Source organism: Micromys minutus (genome assembly GCF_963924665.1).
Source record: "Micromys minutus genome assembly, chromosome: 12".
In the NCBI taxonomy this organism is placed as follows: domain Eukaryota; kingdom Metazoa; phylum Chordata; class Mammalia; order Rodentia; family Muridae; genus Micromys; species Micromys minutus.
This window is the reverse complement of record NC_137981.1, coordinates 28,687,151-28,710,008: the sequence shown is the minus strand read 5'-3', so window position 1 is coordinate 28,710,008 and position 22,858 is coordinate 28,687,151. Positions and strand designations below refer to the sequence as shown.

The following is a 22,858-nucleotide window of genomic DNA, read 5'->3' as shown; positions in this document are numbered from 1 at the left end:
TACTTTTTATTGTCAGATAGTTTTTATAGTTCAATGTTAGGTTGATTAACAGTTGTTTATTTTTTTAATTTTTGAGTTAATTTTCAAAAACTTTTATTTATTTGTATTATTATTCCCATCCCAGGAATACTTTAAATTATGTCCAGAAAACTTTCGCGATGAGGATGTTTTTGTCTGTGAATCGAGGTATTCTGCCAAAACCAAATCTTTTAAGAAAATTAAACTGTGGACCATGCCAATCAGTTCAGTTAGGTTTGTCCCTCGGGATGTGCCTTTGCCCGTGGTTCGAGTGGCCTCTGTATTTGCAAATGCAGATAAAGGGGATGATGAGAAGAATACAGACAACTCAGATGACAATCGAACTGAAGACAGTTTTAACTTGGAAAAGGTATGTGGGTAGTAACCACCTAGAAAATAATTTTAACCTTAAAATGAATATTTCAGAAAGTAAATTGATGTATTCAAACTCAAAAAAGAAAAACAAGATTGAGGGTATAGAACCTTGGTCAAACAATATGGAAGAACCTAAGGGAAAAGAAAAAAAAAATGAAGAAAAATTTAAAGTAGTATTTAAAAGTAAATGAAGGATAGAGGCTAGAGAAATGGCTTAGCAGCACTTGCTGCTATACTAGAGTTCCCAGATTCGATCCCAGCACTCACAGGGAGCTTAACTGTCATTCTAGTTCTGGGGAATCTGACTTTTGCAGGCACACTTTTGGTGCACAGGTAGACATGCAAGCAAAATACTCATAAAGTAAATCAAGGAGACCAGTGAGATGGCCCAGTAAGTACTGAGTAGGCGAATTCTTTTTCACTTTTGAGTGAAAGCTGCTTAACCTGGTCATGGTTCCACATGCCCTTAATCACAGGCATCAGAGGCAGGTAGATGAGTTTAAGGCCAGAGCGAGTTCTAGAACAGCAGGGCCTACACAGAGAAACCCCTGTCTCAAAAAAAAAAAAAAAAAAAAAAAAAGCTGTTTAAACTACTTGATAGTCTAGAGACAAAAATCCTTCTTAGTTCATTGTATAAAGCTAGAGCAAACTATATTCCATACCCTGCAAAATTCAGCAGAAGACTGCCCTTCTTCTGTTGATATACTCAAGGATGAATATCAATATGAAAATCAAGGAAATGGTTTGGTCTGGTTTGGTTTGGTTTTTAAGACAGTTAGTTTCTCTGTGTAGCCTTGGCTGTTCGGAACTTACTGTATAGACCAGGCTGGCCTTGAACTTACAGAGATCTGCCTGCCTCTACCTCCTGAGTATTGGGATCAAAAATATGGCTGAGGAAATGGTATTTTTATAAGTGACATCAAGCCATTTTAAAACATGATCAAGCAAAGAAATGTTTTACTTAGACAGGTACTGATTATTCAAAATAAACTTTATATTTCATTTGATTACTAGGTTTTTTTACTAACATTTCTGTATCACTTATGCTTTCCAACAACCCCACCTGAGGGGCTCAAAACAAATCAGGTCATTTGCTGTACATCACTTGCAGCTAGTAGCTGACAGATTATTAATTTAGTCAAAGCCAGAACGCATCATGTTTATATCAGGAAGCTCCATTGTTTCTTGCCATGATGGAATTAACAAAAATAATAAAAATGCAAAACATACCAGTTGTTGACATGAAGAAATGAAAACAGTATAATAGAGACCAGGGGAAAGTGCCAGCCTTTCTTTTTCCCTAAGGGTAGTAGGTAAGAAGCCAGCATAGGAGAATATTGTACCTTTTGGGAACAGATCTAGAAGAGAAAAACTTCTATCCTGGACTCTCCTCCTTTCTGCTTTTCTTTGAAAGTGTGGGCCTCCTCAGCTAGTGCCTCCTTTACCCCAGACTGTTCATCTGCCCTCCCAGGAATGGAGAACAGGTCTATGAAGAGTTAAGTCTCAGGCGGACATTCCAAACGGGCCTCAACCCTGTCACTCTGTCATGTCTCCTGGAGTTTATCTGCTCTGCCTTTCCTCTTTCGTATTCAGTCTGCAGATATGTTTGCTCTGTGCTTCTGTGGTGTGAGGAACTAGTTTTTACACTCATTTCTGTTGTGCTAATGGTAGCTTTCCCTGGGGATCTTACTAGAGAAGTAATCAGATTAGGACAGAAGCTGTAGGCAGACTCAGTATCACAAAAGCAAGTTCAAAGCCAACTTGTTATATTTCTGAGTCCATGAGAGATCAGAAAGGAGTATTACTTTCCAGAGTGGGAAATAATGAACTATGTCATTAGGAGAGATTAAATAAGCTTAATTTTTATACTGATAGTATCAGGAAGAAGCTGGTGGCACATATTTATGACCTTAGGATTTTAGAAGATTGAAGCAAGAGAGAGAAAAGTTCATAACCTGCTTGAACTGTAGAATGAGTTCAAGGCCAATTTAGTAAGACCCAGTTTTAAAAACAAATAAAGGGTTTGAGATATCAGCACTTTTCCCTAGCACACACAGAGTCCTAGTTTCTATCCCTATTACCACAAAGGAAAGGAAGAAAGTTTGTAAAGTTAAATACAGTAAAGAGGGACATTACAAAGAATTTGTTCCTTATACTATATGAATGTTGTGTGAATTTGTCCACTTTGAAATGAATGCTAATGAGTTCTTTCCAATACTTTTTTTCTGAAAAGATCAATTCCATAGGAATTAGAAGCAAGTATAAAAAATGCTTAGCATAACATTTTATAAAAATGATACATTTGAAATAAATACCTGATTATGAGTTTGATTTCAACAATTTAATGTTTGGTTTCTCAACTTTCATGAAAGCTTATTTATAGTTATTGTTAATTGTTTCTTATGCTTCTTTTTAGTTTTCTGCCTTTATTAACCAGTTCCTCTCCACAGGAAAAAGAAGATGTTCCTGTGGAGATGTCCAATGGTGAGCCAGGTTGCCACTACTTTGAGCAGCTTCGATACAATGACATGTGGCTGAAGGTTGGCGATTGTGTCTTCATCAAATCCCATGGCTTGGTGCGCCCTCGTGTGGGCAGGTAAATTAGGGAAGATGAGGTTGGGTCTAAGATTTGAGACTTAGTATTCCACACGAATAGAATGAAGACAGAAGTCCCTCCCCTGGCAATTTTCAAGCTTCCTCACACCACATTTTCCTGCTCCTACTTCTGTGGCAAGTAGAAGAGCGCACACATGTGTATAATCCCAGCAATTGGAAAGCTAAGGAAGGAAGAGCAAAGGTTCCAGACCAGAGCCTGTCTGGAACAAAACAAACACTCAAAGATTGAAAGGTAATTTTACTTCAATAGAGCTTTATCCAAATGGGAATATAGACAACAGGCATCTTGGATAAGTAAATAAAGTTGTATCTTAGATCCTGATACATCCTGTTGAAATTGGACCATGTAAGGTGCTCAGAACAGAGAGAATGGTTTGAATAGATTTTACAAAGAATCTGACAGTTGGGCTAATATGAAGAAATGTAAGAATTGTGAATATCAGGGAAAGCATTCCAAGCAGAATTAATGGCCAATATAAAAAAAGGCCTGAGACATAAGTATATCACTCTTAAGTCTGCAACTTACTACCAGCAGAGTGAACCCTGTAAAAGGTGGTCAGTAGAGGTAATAGGCAATATGCAAACAATGTAAGGCTTCAGAGACCATGTGAGCACTTGAACTTTTGTAGAGTTAAAAAGTAACATTTGATTTCTGATTTAATAGGATTGCTCTGCTTTCTCCTTATTAAGAAGAGACTGTAAAGGGTCCAGGAGATCTGCTAGGAGGCTATTGTAATAAGCCACACAAGAATGTCAGCCTCTTAAATGTGGCTAATTACACACAAGTAGTATTTAGAAGATCAGGCTAATTGCATTCTTAATTAATACAATATGGAGTTGAGGGTAGAGCCTTCAAGGACGACTCCTGTAAGTTGGTTTAGGAAACTGGAAGGTTGGAGTTATTTCTCACTGAAATGTTGCTTTATGTCTGAAACCCTGAAAATGTGAGACAATACTATTGATTTTAAGTTGATAAATAGGATAGGACAGTACAACATCTCAGCAGGAAAGTGTTTTAGTGCTGGATCTTGTACAAAGATCTATGACCCTCTATTTTGAAGGAATGTTTGTCAAATCCAGTGACAGATGGTTAGTTGTTTTCATCTTGAAACCTAGAATTAAATAAAATGACATAGTTACATGCCTTGATACTATGTTAAAGTTTTTATCCCCAGAGTGGCCAAATGTTCTTTTCTCTCTTTCAGAGTGTCTTCTCTGAGAGGTATCTTAAAGAGTGAGGAGAGTCCATGAAATTCCTCTAAATGCTATATGCTGCTACATTTTAGGGGTCTGGAGAGATGGCTCGGTGGTTAAGAGCACTGGCTGCTCTTCTAGAAGGCTTGAGTTCAGTTCCTAGCACCCGCATGGTGGCTCACAACCATCTGTAAAGGGTCTGATGCCCTCTCACGGGCAGGTGCACATGTAGCAGAGCACTCATAAACAAACATTGCAGGGGCATCTTTATTAGATAATAATTCAAAATTGAAACTATTATAACTTGATTTCTCTATCCACCCCCAAGAATTGAAAAAGTATGGGTCCGAGATGGAGCTGCATATTTTTATGGCCCTATCTTCATTCACCCAGAAGAAACAGAACATGAGCCCACAAAAATGTTCTACAAAAAAGAAGTGTTTCTGAGTAATCTGGAAGAAACCTGCCCCATGAGCTGTATTCTGGGTAGGTATTTGTCCTTCTTCATCACTTCATCACAGTTGTTCTGTAGAGCGTTGACTAAGTACTGCTGCTCTGCAGGGCACACTCCTGGTGGTGGGTCTTCAGCGCATAAAAATATCAAAAGTCTTTGCTTTCTTAAAAACAAAGATTGGAAAGTCAGTAAATAAATAACAGAGAACACTAGGTCGTAATTAAAGTTTTAAATGAAAATAAAACGAAGAAGATTGACAGTAATGTTGAACTAAGATTATATGATCGGCCAACATTTTACTGATAGATGGCATATGAATGGATCCTTGAAGTTTTAAAATAAACAAAAGAGAATTATTTGAGGCTCTCTTCTAGGAGCAACAAAAGAGTTGTCTCGGATTATCTGTTCTTGTTTGAAATCTAAAAGGGTTGGATAGCTAAAGCAAGGGAAGGAATATGGTGTAAGGAATGAGGCCTTTGAGCTTTCTAGATACTGGGACATAGTAGGTCTTGTAGACCATGATTATTCTTGAAAGGAAATCAAACTGGTGTTGAGTAGAGCTGTAAGGTGAGGTACAAATCATTATAGCTGTGGTGTGAACAGTGCTATAAGAATAAGGTAGGAAATACAGTAGCCTGATTTTTCAGTTTTTGTTAAACTTTTTTTAAAAAGATTGATTTATTTATTTGATTTATATGAGAGTACACTGTCGCTGTCTTCAGGCACACCAGAAGAGGGCATTGGATTCCATTACAGATGGCTGTGAGCCACCATGTGGTTGCTGGGATAGTGCTACTCAGGACCCCTGGAAGAGCAGTCAGTGCTCTTAAAGGCTGAGCCATCTCTTCAGTCCTATGTTAGATTTTTTAACTTGATCATTTTATTGTCTCAATTCCAACATAATGCCTTGGTTTCTCTTTGGTCATCTACCAAGTATTTCCAGTGGTGTCCCCTTTCTAAAATCTAGTTTTATATATTATCATATACTAACAGTGTGGCCAGCTGTTACGTTTCTCCAAGTCCTGAGAGTCACACTACATCCCTTGAGATGGCTTCCTAAAAGACTACTAGTTTCAGGCTTTACACTAGTGGTTGGTATTTTGCAGGTACCCCACCAAAACCAAATCAGAAATTGAACCCCAGGGCCTTGTGTATGCTAAGTGCACACTCCATCATTGACCTGCATAACTACATCCAGTTCCCCCAGATTGGTGATGGTTTTAAATAAGCCACCATAGATCACAACCAAAGAAAAATTGCAGATTCAAACATATGTTAGTCTTTATTCAATGATGTTTAGGATTAGGTATGGTAAACTGTTTAGTAATTCAGCACATTTTCAACTTTCTACCATAGGGAAAGTGAACTAAGAGCAGTAAAGTTATTAAGCTCTTGCCTTTCTATAGCAGAAAATATCTTCCTTATAAATTCTGATCCAGACTAATGTGATACCTAAAGTTATTTCCTAGTGTAAACCCAGCAAGGAGATTAAAATGAAGCATAATGGAGGTGAGACTGAAGTTTCCTGTGTTAGAACAACTATATAATTTGTTGGATTTTTATTTAATTTTAGGTTTTATACAACTTTTCAAATGATTTTTTTTTACCTTTTATTCTTTAACAGTAAAAAAACCATAGCCCATCATAGAACCCTAAGAACATTGCTTTTAGCACTATATTTATAGGACCTTAGAAGACTCAAGAAGTATAGCTCATCTCACAATCATATATACTACTTTAGAAACTGTATTAACTGATACCAAAAGAATCTTTAAAAAAATTATCCATGACATAAATGTTCCAATGTTTTTAGTGTCTTTGTTTTTGGTTTTGGATAGGTATAGTTATGACTGCCCTGGAACTCACCATATAGACCAGACTGGCCTCAGACTCACAGAGATCTGCCTCCTAATTGTACACCACAATGCCTGGCTCAGGCTCTTTTTAAAAGAGAGACAATGTCTCACAGTGAACCCCTGACTGGCCTAGAACTCAATATTTAGACCAGGCTGACCTGAAACTCAGATCTGCTGGCCTAACCTTCAAGTGCTTAGTTTAAAATTATGTGTTATTATGATTTATAATTAGCTTTGTTTTGTTTTTACTATTTATTTTTAAGGTGTTTGTGCATTTTCCTTGCATATATGTCTGTGTACCATGTGTGTTGCCCAAGGAGGCAAGAGTAGGGCATTGGAACTCCTAAGTGAAAAAAGTAACACAGCTTAACAAATAGATAAAGCTGGGCTTTCCTAAAATCTGAATAAAGATAGGAGGGAGCGGAAGTACAAGTCAGCATATCAAGTGATGGAATAGTTATGTGAGCATTCAGACGACACAAGCAAGGATGCATCTATGGGCCAAAGCCCCACCAGGAATCAGCTGCTGAAAGTAATGCTGCAGGCAAGGAAGCTAGAGATGAACTATCAAAAACCTTCCAAGACTTAGAAAGGGGGGAGGAGCTTGGGGTTGATACTTAGGCTGTTTATTCTCCATGGCATGGTGACTAAGTGAAAAATAAATGGTAGATGCTCCTGAAAATGAGCAGTCACCAAATGTCACCTGCAGACGGCTGCTGGGAGACTGGAAGCTCTCCCCAGCCCTCTCTTTCAGGCCATCCAGATCATCTAAGGATAAAGCCAGTCCTAAAGTATGGCTAGCATTTGAAGCATCTTGGACCCCACTAAATAGTTCTATTAGATGGACAGTTTAGGAGCACAACATGCCATGTTACAGATCTTTTAGATTTTACAGATGCTGAGCCAAACCTAGGCTATACTCTCCCATTTTGCTGTCTGGGACCAAGCAGTAAATGACCCCACCCAGAACTCCAGCTTTTGAATCTGTCCTCATTCTGACCTTTTGCTTACAAACTGTGACAGTAGTTTGTAGGGTAATTTTAGCATATGGTTGTTGTTTACAGAATAGGGTTGTTGAGATGGGAAGCTTTAGTCACCTCTCTCCACATTTCTTTCATCCCTTGAACTGCTACTAGAAATGACACTTAAGCATTTGCTTGTAAACACTTAAGTATCTACTTGTAATTTGGAATAAGGCATGTTTCAATATGTAGTTTTAATGTCAACACAATAACTAAACTTGAAATTTACAAACCTTATTTGGGGCTGCGCATGCAACAGTATAACACTTACATAAAGCCATGGGTTTCATCTTTTCCTAGTCAGGGTTTCTATTCCTGCACAAGCATCATGACCAAGAAGCAAGTTGGGGAGGAAAGGGTTTATTCAGCTTACACTTCCACATGGCTGTTCATCACCAAAGGAAGTCAGGACTGGAACCCAAGCAGGTCAAGAAGCAGGAGCTGATACAGAGGCCATAGAGGGATGTCACTTACTGGCTTGCTTCCCCTGGCTTGTTCAGTCTGCTTTCTTAGAGAACCCAGGTCTACCAGCCCAGGGATGGCATCACCCACAATGAGCTGGGCCCGCCCCGCTTGATCACTAGTTGAGAAAATACTTTATAGCTGGATCTCATGAAGGCATTTTCTCAACTGAGGCTCCTTTCTCTGTGGTAACTCCAGCTTGTGTCAAGTTGACCAAAAAAAAAAAAAAAAAAAAAATCAGCCAGTACACATCTCCACGATTGCAAAGAAACAGAACATTTCCCAAAACATCCCAGTCCCCACTTTTTAAATGTGTATCATTTGATATATGGTTAACTTGCCTTTTAATGTGCTGTGGTTTCAATGTATATGTTCCTCAAGGATTCATAGGTCAAAACTTAATGCCAGTGAGATCTTCTGGGAGACACTAGGTCCTAAGAGCTGTGCACTGAGTCAATAGACACTATTTCAGTCAGAGGTCACAGAAGTTGGTTTACTCTTAACTTTCATCTCTGTGCTTCTGTTACCCATTATGCTTCAGACACCAAGAGTTTTCCTGTGTAGTAAAGAGCAGCGTATCAGTTACTGGCACCTCCATTTAGGACTTCCTGTCTCCTAGAACTAGAAATTTTTCTGTCCTTTAGAAATTGCCCAGTCAACGGTAGTATTGCTGTAGTAGCCAAAATGGACAATTAGTTTTTAAAAGTATAATCGTGTCATCTTTCTGAGAGAATTCCATATTTGACAAAACAGGCTCATATTTTTTTGTTGTTGTTGCTTTTGGTTTTTTTTTTTTTTTTTTTTTTTTTTTTTTTTTGCAAGGTTCATGCTTCAGGAAGCTTCCCACAAAGTCAAGCAGTCAGCTAAAATTTATTTGGGGAGTTAGGAGGAAAGGGAAATGTTCTCTACTTTGTGTGTATGGAGAGAGCTAAAGTAATGGCTCAGTAGTAAAGAGCACGCCCTGTTCTTCAATTTCCAGTATCACAACTGTCTATAACTCCAGTTCCAGATTATCCAACAGAATTACTTGAGAATGAAAATGGGTGTACCTGCCACAGAGTGTACGTCTACTGTTGACCAAGATTATAATTCCCAGGACTAGACCCTGGACATTCCATCCTCACTATAATTACAGGGTGTTTCTGTCTTCAAAAGCTTAGTTAATGCTTTATCAGTTTCATCAGTAAAACGAGAAAAATAAGTAGTTTAAGAATAAATGCTTTACGTTTTTGAAAGGAAAGGGGGTCTGGGTTTTTGTTTGTTCGCTTTTAAATCATACAGAGAAAATCCAAGAGATGATCTCATATATCATTTTCTTTTTGCCTCCGTGGGGACTTAAAACAGAGTCCCCTCACCAGGTCAGATCTTGCTACAGCCACCTGCTGGAAATAGAGGTTCAGAACCCCGTGGTGTCCATTCTTTACCAGAACCTCCCTTTGTCGACTCTGCTGGAAAGCCTTGGGGCACCCCCTAGGGACTGGGAGCTACTTTCTTGACCTGCACCCAGTTCCATGTGCTAGACTATGAGCAAGCAACCTTCATTAGACCCCAATTGGCTTCTTGGAGGCCCTAGACCAGAAACAGAATCCTCAATAAATAAAATCCAAAGGAAGCAGACTGCCTCTTCCCTTGAATGGCCCACACCAGAGAAGGTCAAAGACAAAAATAAGAATAGCCATAGTACTGGAGCTGAAGAGGGAAGAGAAGGTGCTTTTTTGGGGTCCTGAGGGGAAGAACAGCACTGAGGCACTCATGCAAAGAACTGGATTGCAAGATTTGAATGGCTGTGGATTGGCCTGGTATGGGTGTCCAAGGTTTTTTCAGCCTGGGCTTAGAGAAGGAAGAGAGCTAGCATCACATTTTCCCCTTTACCTCTGAGGAGTTCTGAAGAGAGAAGGGCCATGTTGTCTAAACATTACATCAGTTTATGTGTTTTCTTTTCCTTCCTAGACACAGAGTTGATGTTCACTATGTGCAGTGAAACAATAACTATTGGGTGGTTTCTTTGTGACTGTGGGGGTGTTTGTCTGTAATCCCAGCACTTGGAACATAGAGTGAGGATCACTGCAAGCTCCAGGCTAGCCAAGACTGCATCACAAGACTGTCTTGTAATTCAGTAATTAATTATGAAGCAAAAATAAAAGACAACTACACACACACCACTATAAGAAATTTTAATGGTAAATCATGTCTGAAAACCCTCAAAGAACTTAACTATAAGAGAAGACATTTTAAACATATTTCTCATATGTACACTTAATCCGTCAATTAACAAACATATTGCATAGACAGTATTAGGGGAAGTGGGGAAATGACTGGAAATAGAATAATGAAATTACCTTACTGATCACACATAATCTATTGGGCAAATAACAGACAGATGCACTGAAATTTTGTTGAGGCCCCTATAATATTGTATACTTATATATTATATTATAAACATGTAAGTATCTCTACTGCCTTTTAAAAAGATCAAGATATATATGAAATCATGAGAGCAAAATGGTGATAGAAGAATAACAAAAAACTTTATATTAAGAAGTAATAGAAAATATGACTCAGCATACCAGAGAAAACTAATACCTAATCCCCTACAAGCAAACCCAGCAGAGAACTCTAGAAGAGACAGGCATTGTCAACAAGTTTTTTCTGCATTGTTTTCCTTGTTGACTTATAAGAGTTATTTGTATATTGTAAAAACAAATCCTTTGCCAGTTACATGGGTCATAAATATGTCCTCTTGGAGGAGAACTTACATTTTTATTTTCTTAATTGTGTCTTTTGAAAAGCAGAGGAAATTATTTTGCTGAGGTCCATTTTGCATATGCTATTTCTTTTTTCTTCTGTTACTTAAATCTTAATATGTCTCATGGTTGCACAAATTTTATCTTGTTTTTTATGAGAAGTTTTTCTTTAACTTCACACCTGCTATAATTTATCCATTACAATAACCACTAGCCACATGTAATTCTTAAGCACTACGTTGTGACTAGTCTAGGTTAAATTGTATGTATTATAAATATGAAATATATGAAAAGGAATAATTAATATATGTCCATTCTTTCAAAACTGATCTGTCAAGATCTTTTTTATGTGCATGGACAAATCCACATGTATATCTGTGTGGCTTGTGTATATCTGGTACCTTGGAGGCCAAAAGAGGGCACCATCACACGCCCTGAAACTTGAATTAGACAGTTGTGAGCTGCGGTGTACATGCTAGGAATTAAGTCCTGACCCATTTGAAGAGCAAACAGTGAACTGCTGAGCATTGCTTATAAAGAAAAATTTTATTAAATGAAATCAAGGCTCTTACCAGTGTTTAGGAGCCCTAATAGAAACACAAGCCAAAGCCCAGAGACACCACATTTATTTCAGGGCTAACAGTCACTTGGTTTTTGTTTTGAAATGGGGGTTTCATATTGCCCAGGCTGGCCTGGGATCCAATGTGTGTCTGAGAATGACCTTGCACTTTGATCCTCCTGCCTCCACCTCTGCAGTGCTGGGGTTACAGGCACATGTTAACAATGCTTAGTTGTACGCCCTAGGCAAGCATTCAGCCAACTGAACTACATCCCTGTCTCTGACTAATAATTTGACTCCTTAACTGTGAAGAGAATTTTTATCATTTTTTGCATCCCCATTTTTTTTTCCTTCTCTAAACATGAAGAATGGTGATTCTTAATTAAAGTCTGTTGAGTTAGGTAAATAAATACCTATGTATTTCTAAGGCAGTGAAAGCACTTTTGAACTTCTGAAATGTTTCTGACCTGTTTTGAATATACATATTCAAGAAGTTGTTGGCCATGAGCATTTCTGATATGTTTGTTCAATAGCAAACAGCAAAAATAAGTGTTCTTAGTGTTCTTTTTTGTTTCTTCAGATTAAACCTAGGGCTTGCTCGCTCCCATCCCCACCTCAGGCACATGCATGCGTGTATCTGTCTGTTTGTCTATATGTGTACTCATTTTATGTATATGAGTATACTATCCCTATCCTCAGATATACCAGAAGAGGGCAGTGGACCCCATTACAGATGGCTGTGAGCCACCAAGTGGTTGCTGGGAATCGAACTCTGGACCTCTGGAAGAGCAGCCAGTGCTCTTAACCTCTGAGCCACCAACTCTCCAGCACCCAATAAATCTTTTTTAAAAGAAGCCTAGTTTGGTGGTACTCACTTATAATCCCAGCACTGGAGAAGTAGAGAGTGAATCCCAGGGGCTCACTAGCTGGCCATCCTAGCCTATTTGACAAGTTCCAGGTTGTTAACTATGACAAGAGTTAACTCATTTATCTATCTTACTCTTTCAGGGAAATGTGCTGTGTTGTCATTCAAGGACTTCCTCTCCTGCAGACCAACTGAAATACCAGAAAATGACATTCTGCTTTGTGAGAGTCGCTATAATGAGAGCGACAAGCAGATGAAGAAATTTAAGGGGTTGAAGAGGTTTTCACTCTCTGCAAAAGTTGTAGATGATGAAATTTACTACTTCAGGTAAAGCTTGTAAAACTAAGGAAGAAAGGGCACTTGGGCTAATTTACCAAAGTCGTGTAACCCAGTGTTCTGAGTTGTTTTATTAGTGAGATGTGGTAATTCTCATACTTGGAAGGCTGAGGCAGGAGATGATAAAAGTTTGAGTCAGCTTTTTTTGTTTGTTTTCTTTTATTACAAAAACAAAAAGTCTTGAGTTTAAACAAAAAAAAAAGTTAGCAATTGTTTTAATAGTAACTTGGCTTAGACACCAGAAATTGTAGAATGAAGGCAGAAACACTTGGTTCTGTTGGCAGCCTCTCTGTGGGAAGATTTGCTCAGTTTCATAGATTATGACAACTCCTTTTTAACATAGTATTCACTAGACCTGACCAGTACCTCTGTGAGTATTGATCAGAATTGTTAATAAGTAGAAGTGACATCACAAATATCCATTGAAACTACTTTGTCAGCCTGGTAGAGTGTTTGTGGCAGGCTGTAAAGTATCATTTAAGTGTTTCCAGGCCTGCTCTCTGACCAGTACTTTTCACTTCTTTGTTTATTTGTCACTGGTTTCAGAAAACCAATCATTCCTCAGAAAGAACCCTCACCCTTGTTAGAAAAGAAGATACAATTGCTAGAAGCTAAATTTGCTGAGTTAGAAGGTGGAGACGATGATATTGAAGAAATGGGAGAAGAGGATAGTGAAGTCATTGAGCCTCCATCTCTACCTCAGCTTCAGACACCCCTGGCCAATGAGCTGGACCTCATGCCCTATACACCCCCACAGGTAAGGTGATATGCCCCATGGCTGCTTTCTCGGGTCTAGTCTTAAGCAGACTCAAACCAGAATAGGAGACATCAGGCCCCCCTGTATATGTCAGGCCTTTTCTGTTTGAGATGTCAGTTAGTCTGGCTTTAGGATTCTTGTATATTTAAGGTGGGTCTTGAACACCTGTTCCTTTTGCCTCCATTTCCCAAACAAGCACTGGGAGTACAGGTGTGCACTACCACGTACTTCATATGTGAATTTTTGCCTAGAAATCTACACAAAGGAATAATAGTGTTTTGTTTTATCTTTGTTTTGCAGAGCCTTTGTTTATTGACTAGTTTATTTTTAATTGGCAAAAAGCATATTATCATATCATTAAGCCAATAATAATTTCTTTTAAATTTCATAGCTATGGTTTAATAGGAGTTTAAAAGGCTCTTGCCTTGTAGACAAGAAACAATAAGGAATGGTATTATACTCTTACACCTTAGCTTTCAGTGCCCACACACAAGATCCTTCTGCCTCCACTTCAGCCTCCTGAGTAATAGGATTATAGATATATTCTTCCATACCTGGATGCCTGTATCTTTTTAATTTCCCCTTCTTTACGACTTCATCTTTTGGTTGAAGTGATCTATTATATTTATTTTTCTCATTCAGAATTTTCTTGAGACTTAATTGTGAGGTCACCATTGTAGACTATAGTCATAGAATTCAGTGACATTTTCATGTATTTTGTACAAGGTAAGGAAGAGCTATATTTTGAAAATGTCAGCTACAAACTGAGTATGTCTATAAAACATTATTGCATCATATGTGTCTGGCTTCCAGAAACTGTAGATAACCCAGTGCAGTTTTCTGATACCTTATATAATAGCTTTCTGTCTTACAGTCTACCCCAAAGTCTGCCAAAGGCAGTGCAAAGAAGGAAGGTTCTAAACGGAAAATCAACATGAGTGGCTACATTTTGTTCAGCAGTGAAATGAGAGCTGTTATTAAAGCCCAGCACCCAGACTACTCTTTTGGGGAGCTCAGCAGACTGGTGGGGACAGAATGGAGAAATCTTGAAACAGCCAAGAAAGCAGAATATGAAGGTAAATAAGGACTAGGCACAGCTGTCTCCACTTGTAAGCAAGGGTGTTTTCAGGAATGCACATGCATATACAGGCTTTACTCTGTTGTTCTTACCACATGCACATGAATCCAGTGATTCGCACTGTCCCAGCTGGCAGTAGGTGCCAGTACGTGGAGGGTTGCCTCTGACTTGGCCTCAGATCCTTGTGGTGTTGCCCCTCCTGGCAAATTTCTCAAAGATACTTTGCTATTAAAAATTGCATGATTTTATTTCATTTATCCCTGTAGGCACACACATGTTGAGCTGGGGAATAATTGTTCAATAGTATCAACTATAATTTTGATTAGAATTCACCTGAATGTGGCCTTTTAAAATAAGTGATCTTCTGTGTGGCTCTTGATAAGCCAATGCTGTAAGTTAAACTATAGGCTGAGGCATGGTGTTCCAGGTTTCCTAGGCCAGCCCTGGTCTGTACTGTGTCTGTGTTCATACTTGCTCTTAAGATACTTGGATTACTTTGACAAAGCTTGGCTGCATTCATTTTCCCTTATTCTATATATGATTAGATCACTTTGAACCAGAAGCTGTTTTACTCAAAGATTTGGTGGTTCCTAGTTGTAAAAAAATTATTTCCTTAGAGGTTTTTTTGGTGGTTTGGATTTTTTGTTGTTCTAGTTAATATTGGGTATGACTTTAATAAGTAAGAGTGAGCATTATATTAGACAATACTTTGAGTTGGAGTTTCTCCATTTCAAATTTTGTATGTTAGATAATTTTCCAATATAGTCTTCCTCTCTAACTTAAGTCAAATCCATTATTTTTCAGCAAGCATACATAACGAAAGCTGCTCCTTTTATTGAAGCTTATGAAATCTCCAAAGTAACTTTTGTTAAAAAAAAAAAAAAGTTATATTCCTTTCATGTTACTGTTTATTATTATAAGATTATCTGACATGCTTCCTTAAGGATCTTCTGCTGAAACCTAATCCTGCAAGATGTTTAGCCAAGAAATATTTTGTGGCAAAACTAGTTTCAGAAGCATTTCAAACTCTGAGCATAGTCCTAAGTTAAAGTCTCTAAGACCTACAGGAAAGAATCTGTTTTTTATTATCTGGCACTTTCTGAAAATTGACCAGGTATTTATGTGGCATCTATTAATACTCTAGAACATTCTTTGAGAAAGTCTAGTCAATCCCATAAGAACTTAGAATTCTGGGACACTTTGATATTTCAGGGCTTACTAGCAAGTAAGACCAAATATACTACTAAGTTAGAGGACTGTCGTCTAAGAAGCTTGGCTAACATAGTCTAAAGCCTGTTTCAAGGCAAACAAAGCTAGTACTGTGTGACTGGTTATTTAGGGTATAAAAGAGATCATCTGAAGGCAGAAAACTGGAGCATGGCTGAGGGAAGAAGAGATGATATTTGAAAACTTCTCTCCTGTTTTTAATGGGGTATCTGAAATTAGGAAGAACCTAGTGAGAGGGAGTTATGTGTTACAGTGGCCTGAAATTCAAACTCTGAACTTTGGGTGTTTCTGCCCACTAGATTCAAAACACAAAGTTGGGAGTTTGGCTGTCGTAGTTTTAGTAATTCTGAATTTTAGAGCAGCCTAGTTCACCTTCTTTCAGAAAGAACTAATATTTTATCCACACGCCTGAACTTCTCTGTTTGAATTTTTCTTTTACCTTCCAGTTTATTGTTTTCATTTGTGTAATGAAAAAACTAACATTTAATATGGGGGCATCTAGATCACAGATTTTTTTTTTAAACTACTAGAGAATAGGTTGTTAGAATGGTTTTGCTTCTCATACTCACTGTGCAGAAGGTATCAGGCTGAGACAGTCCTGGTGAGTGATGCTAAGTGTCTACAAGCAACTTCATCACAGCCTCAAGAGCATTGACTTGCACGATTTTCACATTCTTACCATAAAGGAGTGGAGCTGTTGCTTCTTGAGTCTCTTTAAAGCCGTGTACCTCAAACTGTTTTCCCCAGATAGCTGTAGTCTTTTGAATTCCATGTTGGAGAGATAACTGTGGAAGTTGAAATGCGATACCAGGCGTCGGGGCCATAAGTTGCTGTTTCTCCTTTATTCTTGGACAAGCCACTGCCTGTAACCCTCTGTTTGCCCATGTGAAGAGTGGAAAGAACTTCCTACTTAGAATGGTCAAGCTGAATAAACCCTGTATGGTGGGAGCTTTGGGAAATGCCCTCGCAGAAGGTCCGGCGTGCTGAGAGCATGACTGTTGAGGGTGCTGGCTCTAGAGGTGCAGAGTAGTTTAAGGTAGTAAGGAGGCTATCGGTTAATAGCTGAGAGGGTCCAGAAACGTCTTCCTCTTGGATTTCAAGTACACTAATAGTAGGTGCTGGAATTCTTGCTGATTTAGGATTTATGGTCTGTTTTAAACTCAGCTTTAGGGAACCTGGTGCTTTCAGAATATTGTCCATTGCTACATATATGTATGTATTAGTCCCCTCTTCTGAATACTGTAGTGTAGCTAGTGTATTTTCCTCCCTCAGAGTTAGTTAATCATGACCTCTTTCTTTGCTTCATTAGAATGTAGAAATTGGCTGTTTACTTTTCCTAAAATCTTAAGGTAGAGGCAGTAAGCTACTTTTCCCTTGCAGAGTTAATTTTCTTCAGCTGCTAAACTTGTGATATTAATGATGAGTCCTCAAATTTTAGTAAAATTGGATACAAGGAATCAGAAAATTAGAGTAAGTACAATTGTTTCAAAAATTATAATGGGCCATGGAATTGCTTCATGTTGAAATTATAATCTGTAATGCTATTAATACTAGAATAATGGTAGTGCTTCTCATCTTCAGAGTGCCTCGTGAGATTAACCACGTTGGTTACCTGGTGATGTGTTTCGATAAAATCTGTGCTTTCTGAATGTGTGTTGCAGTCTTAACATTCTTGAAATCTTTGCAGACCAGTTCTCAAGATGGGATAGGAAAGCTGAATTCTAGGTTACCAGGTGAAATCGGCCCAACTCCTGTGTTGAGACTAGTCATCTACCGTTCCTTCCATTGAGACAGAACTGTTGCCTGTGTTTTTACTAGTCCTGTTGAATGCAATGGATGGTATTTTGAATTCCTGGGTTAAAAACAGAATTGAAAATGTGAAATGCCTTTACAGAGCGGGCAGCTAAAGTTGCTGAGCAGCAGGAGAGAGAGCGAGCAGCACAGCAACAGCAACCGAGTGCTTCTCCCCGAGCAGGCACCCCTGTGGGGGCTCTCATGGGGGTGGTGCCACCACCAACACCAATGGGGATGCTCAATCAGCAGTTGACACCTGTTGCAGGTAAAAACAGGAGCTAAGACCATTTTTTTCCACTTTAAGAAATTTCTTCATTTTTTTTTTCTCCAAAAGGAGTAGGCCACAGTCTATAGCCTTTTCTCATGACAGAATCCAAGTTTGAAGTCATCCATGTTGTCCTGTATTGCTTTTCCCATACAGGCAATGCCTCTTCTCTGTCCCAAAGGTGGGCCCTAGGCCCAACCCTGGCAATTGGTAGATAGCAGCTCTTCCCTTGCTGTGGGCATGGTCTGGCAATGTTCTTACTCCAGACTGTTCTTGATAAAGCCCTACAGCAGGAAATATAAGTCAACCTTGAGTTCTGTTCTGAGGAACTCCAAGGAAAATATAACAGCAATCGTTAGGTGGTATTGATTCTGTCTCATGCCAGTTCAGTTTGCCCTATTCTGCTGCAGCCATCCTTCAAAAACTGACCTTTCAAAGGATTTTTGACAGTGAATTATTAAATCCTTTCTTGGTCACCAATGTGCATGATTGCTAAATAGGGGGGAAGTCCTTGTTCAATTCATTGTGCCCACTCTGTAATGCTTTTCTATTTAATTACATTAAACTGCATTTTCTGTTAGTATCCCAGTCACATATTTAAGTAAATGAATCAAGATAAAAGAGAGAAAAGGAAAAAGAAATGATGAATGTGGTTTGCTTGTGTGTGTTGTCTCTGGTTCTGGCAGCCATAGCAAATTTGACTACTGTTGAATTGAAATCTTGTCTGACATGTCTCCACGAAAAGCCTGTGGACCACTTTTCATGCCCTTCCTTTGTTACCTCTCCACATCTGGTGAGCTCTATACAAGCCACCTGTGATTCTTCTTACACAAGTAGTCTGACCGCTTTTGCACAGAGTCCAAGACAGTGTTGTTCAAGGCAGCTTTGTGGGGATATTGTTTTTGTTTTTGCTGTTTTTTGTTCTTGCCGTTTTCGGTTTTTTTTTTTTTTTTTTTTTTTTTTTTTGCCTTTTTTGTTTTTGCTTTTAGAGGAAAGATTGCACAGGATAACTTTCCCATTGTTGCTCCTAACTTTTGTGATGGCAAGTTCTCAAATGCACTGTCGCTGACTTCAGCTGTTGCACTCGCCAAAGCACATCTGAGTCATGGCTCTCAGTGCTTTCAGTGTGACTGACGTTGATCTAACAAATCTCATAACCGCCTGCTCTATTCCATGGCCCATTCTGGTTAATGGGGTTCCAGAGGTTTCCAGAAATTAGGTCTTGTTCATGGGGACTTTGAAAGTTAGGATTCCCTCATTGACATCCTATTTTGTTCTATTTGATGTATAATACTGTGGCACTATGTCCTTGACTGCAAAACCGAGGAACATATATTAACAAAACGAATACATGTAGCTAAAATGAAACAAAAATTAGCAGCTGCAGCATTTTAGCTCCCTGTTGGGGAATGGCATCTGTGGTTAAGGAGGGTGGTCCTCTAGAAGACCACTGCTCTGTTACTAAAAGTGTGCTGCCCAGGTTTCTGGGCCACAGGAGTGAAGGGCAGAGATTCCCTACCATAAAAAGCCTTTGGTCCACAATGAGAACTTTGCAGCAAAAAGGGTAATTTTTCATGGAATTATAGGTTGTTTAGGGTCTGAGTCTTAGCCTTCTTGTCTGAGACCAGCTTTGCTTACAAGCATTGAAGCTCATTTGAACACATGTGACTGGGATAATAAATGCCAAAGTACAGTTTAATGAAGACAAGTGTTGTGTCTTTCAGTTCTTAATAATTTAATCTTCAATCACAGCCTATGATGGCTGCGTTCAGATGGGCTTTTGTAATTGAAAGCAAAGCCTCCTAACATTGTTCAACTTCTCACCTACTTATCCCTAAAAGCTGGTCCTGGTGGTGTATTGAAAGGGCAGTTTGGCAACATTGGATTTCATTGTGTTTTAAGATGATGGTATCTACTCACAAAGCCGTCTTTACCTCGAACTCTTAAAAACTGAAATGAATTTTATTTCATGTATAGAAGTTATTTCAAATTTGTTTTGTGTAACTGTAAGTTTTTGTAGCCAGTTTAGATGTGACTAAGGAGCCAAGGTGAGGCAGTCTAGGGTTCTCAGTGTGCCATAGCTTTAAAAGATTAAACTTGTGCAAATCAATGTTTCAAATACCTCCTCAAAGAAAGTAAGACTGAAACTCTCTTCAAAGAGTATTTTAGTGCTATGTCTTTGCCCTTCCTATGTGAGAAACTGCCTAAAAGTGACTATACGCCAGAGGGGAGCTTTTCATTATTCATTGAGACTTGTACAGATTCCAAGTGATATTTTGTTTTTGTGTTTTTGATAGATGAGTCTTCACTGAAATTATTCTTATTTCCACCTCTTTTCCAAAAATATTTGTTTGCTATAACATTTCCCTAGCCAGATGTTTTATTGTATGATGGTATGCTTGGAAAATAAAAGGACAAAAGCCTCTGTTCATAGGAATTCTGTACCTCAGTTAAAATGCTCCCTACCAATGGAAGGTTTAGATGACCCAGTGTGTGAGCCTGGAGACAGCGATGACAACTGACAATTTTCTCCTGAACTAGCAGAGCCTGACTCTCCAGCTGTTCTTCCTGCAGGCTTACTACATGTAGGTTTCTGAATTACCTGGACTTTAGTTGGCTTGAGAAAAATTAGATTTCTTCTTAACATATTTTGAAATCTAAAGATGAAATACTATTCGTTGTGATAGCTGTTAGTTGTTCTCCAGTTCAAGCCTTAACAGAACCATCGTTAACAGCAGTGGTGGGGATAGAAGGGAGGAGTATATGAAGAAGTCTTGAAACCTTTTTGCTCCCAAACTGGATAACCATGCCTTGTGATCAGGACTGTGCACCTCATTTCCCTCCGTTCTGATTCCCCTTCATGTGCACCCACGATAGGGTGTGAGTGCGGGCAGAGTGGAGTAGTGGGGTATGTACTGATCACTTGGAGTTGCAGGTGACAGAACTGGTCACTGGCTGACCAGTTTGCAATAGCTCTGTCCTTGGGAAAGCTGTTACTAGAACTCCTCTTTTATTAAATGAAAACATTATGTTTAGCTTATTGAGAATAGTTATAAGCAATAATTTACTAAATACTAATTCATCCAAAAGTGTTGGATTTCATATTTGTAACTTTATTTTGTTCATTACTGCAACAAAATAATTGCACTAATTGCTGTTTTATCATGCAGTACTAAGGGTGCTTTATTCATTGGTAGTGCATGGAGGGGTTGTTATTACTTAGCTCATGTTGCATGTTAATGATGCATGTCTGAAATTTGTTGTGTCCTTCAAGGCATGATGGGTGGCTATCCGCCAGGCCTTCCACCTTTGCAGGGCCCAGTTGATGGCCTTGTTAGCATGGGCAGCATGCAGCCACTTCACCCTGGGGGGCCTCCACCTCACCATCTTCCGCCAGGTGTGCCTGGCCTCCCAGGCATCCCACCACCCGGTAAGAACTTCATCCTCATTCACTCATTAATCTCATTTTTTTTTTTTTATTCTTTTTCCTCCCTCAGCTAATCCTTCCAGGAGGCACCTGCTGCCCGTGGTGGCCAGGCTTCCCTCACAAAGAATCCCAGAGTTATCAGTAGTAGGGCCTGTCCTGTGTGTTGATCAGGTGACCTACCACCAGCAGCACAGAATGCACTGCAGAGGCCAGACCCATAGATCAAGGAGCTGGAGGCATGGTCCGTTATCAGATACAATATATTTGAACAGCCTCTTATCAGAAAATTGCCAGTTCAGAGTCATGTATAAAACCATTTTACACCGAGAGCATTTCTTTACCTGGTGAAATTCTTACCTCACAGGGCCTTCATTGTAGAGTCCCTATTCCGTCTCTTCCTCCTCAATAGCCCTTTTGAAGTAATCAGAACTGCATATGTGAAGCTCTTCAGAAATCCTCCACTTCGTAACACAGTGTAGGAAGGGAGGGACTTTGTATTGAATTAGTCTTGAGTCCCCTAACAAGCATAACATGACACTTTAAATAACACCTTGTTAGCTATGGGCATATTTGTATGTCAATAGAAGCCAAAAGTTCTTTGTAGAAATATATAAATGGAGCTCAGAATTTGCTACATTGTTTCATTTTATAGTGAAAGTTGAAAGATCAGAAAATCACAAGTTTCCATAATTTCTATCATATGCAAAAGAACTTTAATTTTGGCAATAATCTAGTTGGGGAGAATGGACTTTTAAATGACTTGGAGCAGCAGTCGATCCATTACTGAAATGTCGTCTAAGAGCCAAAACCCAGATGAAATGTGGATGGAGCCTGTCGGGTTTATTTGCATTATGCTTGGATCTACTGCCATAGAGTTCTTCATGGTTTCAAATAATATTTCAGAGGGTCACCCAGTAGTGTCTAGGGGGAAAAATGTTAACTCCAGCATTTTTTTTTTTTTTTTTTTTTTTTTTTAATTGTGATAGGATCAGGCTATGTGCCCAAGGCTGCCCTGGAACTCAAGCCTCACTATCCCAGGTGCAGGAATGCCGTGCATGCATTCCGCTCCTGCAGTTTAGCCACGCTCTGTGTTCTTTAGAGGATGGCCATAATTCCAACAATGCTTTTATTTTATTTTTCCAGTGTTCCCAAAGGAAAAAATGCTTATGGTATTTGTGCTTCATTTTGGATGTGGTGATTTATGTGAAATGCTGTGGCACCAGAAGTCAATCAGAAAATAATTTTTCTCATGGCAAATGAACTTGGTCCTAAATCTGTGCCCTCATACCTTGGCACAAGGTTTCTCTGGGTCAGTCTGTGAAATCTTGTTGGAGTTAACACCTTCCAAATGTATACAGCATTTGATAGAAGTCCTGTTTAAGGCCAAGTACACACCTCAATATAGCATCTGTGTTTTTGTGGTTGTGGGGACAATGCTAGTAGCCTCTCTTCTCTTGACTATAGAATCTAAACTGCTTTGGAAGAAAGTTATAGCACACCTGATAATAGGGAGACAGGAAGAACTTGCTGTAAGCCTATGCACAGCTGATCTGGCTTTGAGCTTCAAAGGGCTCATCTGTTGTCTCCGCTGCTGTTTTCAATGGCTTGCCCCAGACATCTTATTTGTAAACAGGAAGTGGAAGAGGTTGCTAATTTGTGCTGCCCTGCAAATCTGTGTGATACAGCCAGTTTGGGGAGCCTTAGGATCTAAGGTCAATGACTGAGGTCGATGAGTGACCTGCAGGAATCTGGGGCCATGGGTTATAATGTGCTGCTGAAACACAGCTTATCTACCATGACTTATCTACA

The 22,858-nt window shown here is 39.1% G+C and overlaps 1 protein-coding gene across 12 annotated transcripts in view; it reads left to right on the top strand.

Annotated features, from left to right (window-relative positions):
* The window catches only part of PBRM1 (polybromo 1), a 70,143-nt gene that overhangs the window by 44,189 nt on the left and 3,096 nt on the right, over positions 1-22,858 (top strand). For 4 of the 12 annotated variants that reach the window (XM_080926601.1, XM_080926600.1, XM_080926599.1 and 1 more), the window contains 7 exons: positions 125-388; positions 2,844-2,989; positions 4,532-4,689; positions 12,309-12,492; positions 13,048-13,258; positions 14,133-14,334; positions 20,897-21,052. In XM_080926601.1, coding sequence (XP_080782727.1) covers positions 125-388; positions 2,844-2,989; positions 4,532-4,689; positions 12,309-12,492; positions 13,048-13,258; positions 14,133-14,334; positions 20,897-21,052 — 1,321 coding nt within the window. Of the gene's footprint in view, positions 1-124; positions 389-2,843; positions 2,990-4,531; positions 4,690-12,308; positions 12,493-13,047; positions 13,259-14,132; positions 14,335-17,457; positions 17,623-20,896; positions 21,053-22,858 lie in introns of all 12 variants that reach the window. The other 8 variants (XM_080926605.1, XM_080926604.1, XM_080926603.1 and 5 more) reach the window with 3 other exon arrangements.